This window comes from Sinocyclocheilus grahami, unplaced genomic scaffold (assembly GCF_001515645.1).
Source record: "Sinocyclocheilus grahami isolate Dianchi unplaced genomic scaffold, SAMN03320097.WGS_v1.1 scaffold1793.1, whole genome shotgun sequence".
Taxonomy (NCBI): Eukaryota; Metazoa; Chordata; class Actinopteri; order Cypriniformes; family Cyprinidae; genus Sinocyclocheilus; species Sinocyclocheilus grahami.
Genome location: NW_015506972.1, coordinates 106,258 through 109,174, shown reverse-complemented (window position 1 = coordinate 109,174; position 2,917 = coordinate 106,258). Strand labels below are relative to the sequence as shown.

The 2,917-nt window shown below is 29.9% G+C and overlaps 1 protein-coding gene across 1 annotated transcript in view; it reads right to left on the bottom strand.

Annotated features, from left to right (window-relative positions):
• The window catches only part of LOC107572677 (F-box only protein 11-like), a 21,411-nt gene that overhangs the window by 820 nt on the left and 17,674 nt on the right, over window positions 1–2,917 (bottom strand). The window contains exons 17-19 of the mRNA XM_016259109.1: window positions 2,405–2,512; window positions 2,211–2,319; window positions 2,039–2,137 (exon numbers count right to left, since the gene is read on the bottom strand). Coding sequence (XP_016114595.1) covers window positions 2,039–2,137; window positions 2,211–2,319; window positions 2,405–2,512 — 316 coding nt within the window. The remainder of the gene's footprint in view (window positions 1–2,038; window positions 2,138–2,210; window positions 2,320–2,404; window positions 2,513–2,917) is intronic.

Sequence of the window (2,917 nt, the reverse complement as noted above, 5' to 3'; positions counted from 1 at the left end):
ATTTTGACACTTTTTACAAAAAAATAAAATAAATAAATACTTCTTCTCCCCACTTATAACGTGCATTTGAAAAAGCAACACACGCCGAACATTGACTTGCAATAAGAAGCATTTATAAACCTGTTGTCGTGGATGTCAGAAGTTGTGGTCGTGGCCTAATGGTTAGAGAGTTGGACTTGTAACCCAAAGGTTGTGGGTTCGAGTCTCATACTGGCAGGGATTGTCAATACCATGACTGAGGTGCCCTTGAGCAAGGCACCGAACCCCCAACTGCTCCCTGGACGCTGCAGCATAAAAAGCGCTGCCCACTGCTCCGGGTGTGTGTTCACTGTTGTGTGTGTGCACTTTGGAAGGGTTAAATGCAGAGCACTAATTCCAAGTATGGGTCACCATACTTGGCCACATGTCACATCACTTTCAACAAAAGAGAACATTATAACATGCTTGTTTTTTTTTCTCTACAACATCAGTCGAGTGTTTGAAATTACTTTATTTGTGATCTGATGCGCATTCTTATCACAGAATTTGGCAGAAAATATATTCTACTGTGATAAAGGCTATGTCGATTAGCAATGGATTATAATTATTATGAAAATATCCGAGATGGCTTGAAGAACACAGATAAACCACTGTTGCAGTCGTATGTTTATTGTCTTCATGTTTGATCAGTTCAAGCGTTTCTATCTTGTTTTTATTTAGTTACAGTGAGGCCTTTGTCCATATTAGGGTTTTCCTGGAACGTCATGAGCTCTGTTACTTCTGTGATGTAGGCTACATGTGGATTTTCTGAACGAGGGCGCCCTCCAGAATGGATGAAACGTACATTGCATGTGTTTATAGTGTAACACATGTCATCGTGTAATTTGTTTTAAAGATTTGATTTTAAAGCGCAAATCACAAAAAAAAAACACTCTCATATGCCAAGCCATCAGAAATGAAACGAAAACCATAGTTAAAAAAACAAGGTATGTATTGAACCGTTATATATATATATATATATATATATATATACAGTATATACACATACATACATATATATATATATACACAAACACACAATAAAAAAACAAATATACAATTAAATTGTTCAATTGTAGAAAGTGAAGCCTAATTTTAAATATTTTAATGAAATATAAGAATACGTTTTCAAATTTTAATTATTTTCATGACAATTAAGCACATTTCCCCCTAAAATCTTAATATCTATAATACAGTATTGAAAACAAAAAGTGTCCAGGCAAGATTATTAATTAAAATTAATTTTAAATATTAAAATAAATATTCTATATTAAATAATTATTATATTATATATTAAATAAATATATATATTAAATAATATTAAATATTATCTGCATATATGAAACACTATCATGATGTATGCAAAAAAATTATATATAATTTCGTACCAATTACTCTGTACCAATTTTATTTGGAAGTAAGATACAGTTATGATAATTAGCTACAAACAAGGTCAGTTAGCAACTAAATTTTATTTTATTTTAAAATATCTAGATCATATTTTACACCTAAAATAAAATAAAAAATTAAATACAGCAAAAATATTTAAAGTAGTACCTAGTATAGTTCAAATAATTAAAATCACTTTGCTTGTAAATGTCTTACTTTAATAATGAAAAATAAATTAAGTTTTCCTAAAGTTTATTATTATTTCCTAAAGTTTTAATGCAAAAACATCTATAAATGCAGTAATATTTTTTGGTCAAATATATATATATATATATATATATATATATTATTTTTAATTTTTTTGCATAAATAAATGTAAGTGCAGCAAATAATATGATGTACATTTCCAAATGCACTTTACAAGTCATTTTGTACTCATTGTACTTAGAAATGTAATTTTTTCCTAACATTAATGTCAATCTGGGGAGAAAACAAGCTTAATTGTTGTAAAAAAAAAATAATAATAATAAAATCTCTTAATGGTCCTAAAAATAGGCAAAATAATTTTTGCTCTTGTTTTAGTCGTAAATGCAAAGGAAAATCATAGTAACATTTGGAGGGAATAACTGACCTATCATGTCTAATAAACTCTACGTCGTGCCCTTGATGACACTTCTTGATGCAGTTCACACAGATGGCGTTGCGGTCTGTGGTGTTACAGGTGTGACACCTGCACAGAGAAACAGAGCTGTGAGAAAGCAGCCGCTGATGTTACACTGAGATGTCAGAAGGAGGAGCGTTACCTGTAAAAATCGTGCATTGGATAGCTGGTGTAACTGGAAATCTTGTACAGGCACTGACCTCTGCTCACCGCTTTCTCTATGGCATCCTGATTGTTCATGATTTTGTTGTCTGTGAAGAAGATTAAATGAGAATAATGTTCATTTATAGTCCACTGGATCATGAAGCGAGTAAACTGTAGATGTTTCCAGTTTACCTTTCATCGTGACGTTGACGCCAGACGCAAGAAACAATCCACCGAAGCGGTTGTTGAAAATCTGATTGCCTTCTAATGTGGCCGTCGCATGATTCGTGATCTCAATACCTGCAACAGATGGAGCTTAACTATTATTTGTCTATAATGAATATTCAACATGCATCTCATATCTGAGATTCTATAAAAAAAAAAGTAGCATTTTCAGAAATGAGTTTCATACATTTGAATAGTTTAGTACATTTCTTGAGGAAATAAATAAATATATATATATATATCTTCTAGAAATGTACTAAACTATACAAATATAACATTATTATACTATTTAATTATTTTTGTTTAAAGTTATTAAATTACATAAAAAAGTACTTGTTTTAATTCTGCTTTGTTCCCAAAACATTTTTCTTTTACTTTTAAAGATGTACAAAAATTACTCAAATTGAAAAAAATTATAATAATAAATTATTATAATTATTTATATATATATAAAATAAAAAATATATTTTCGTTTAGTTA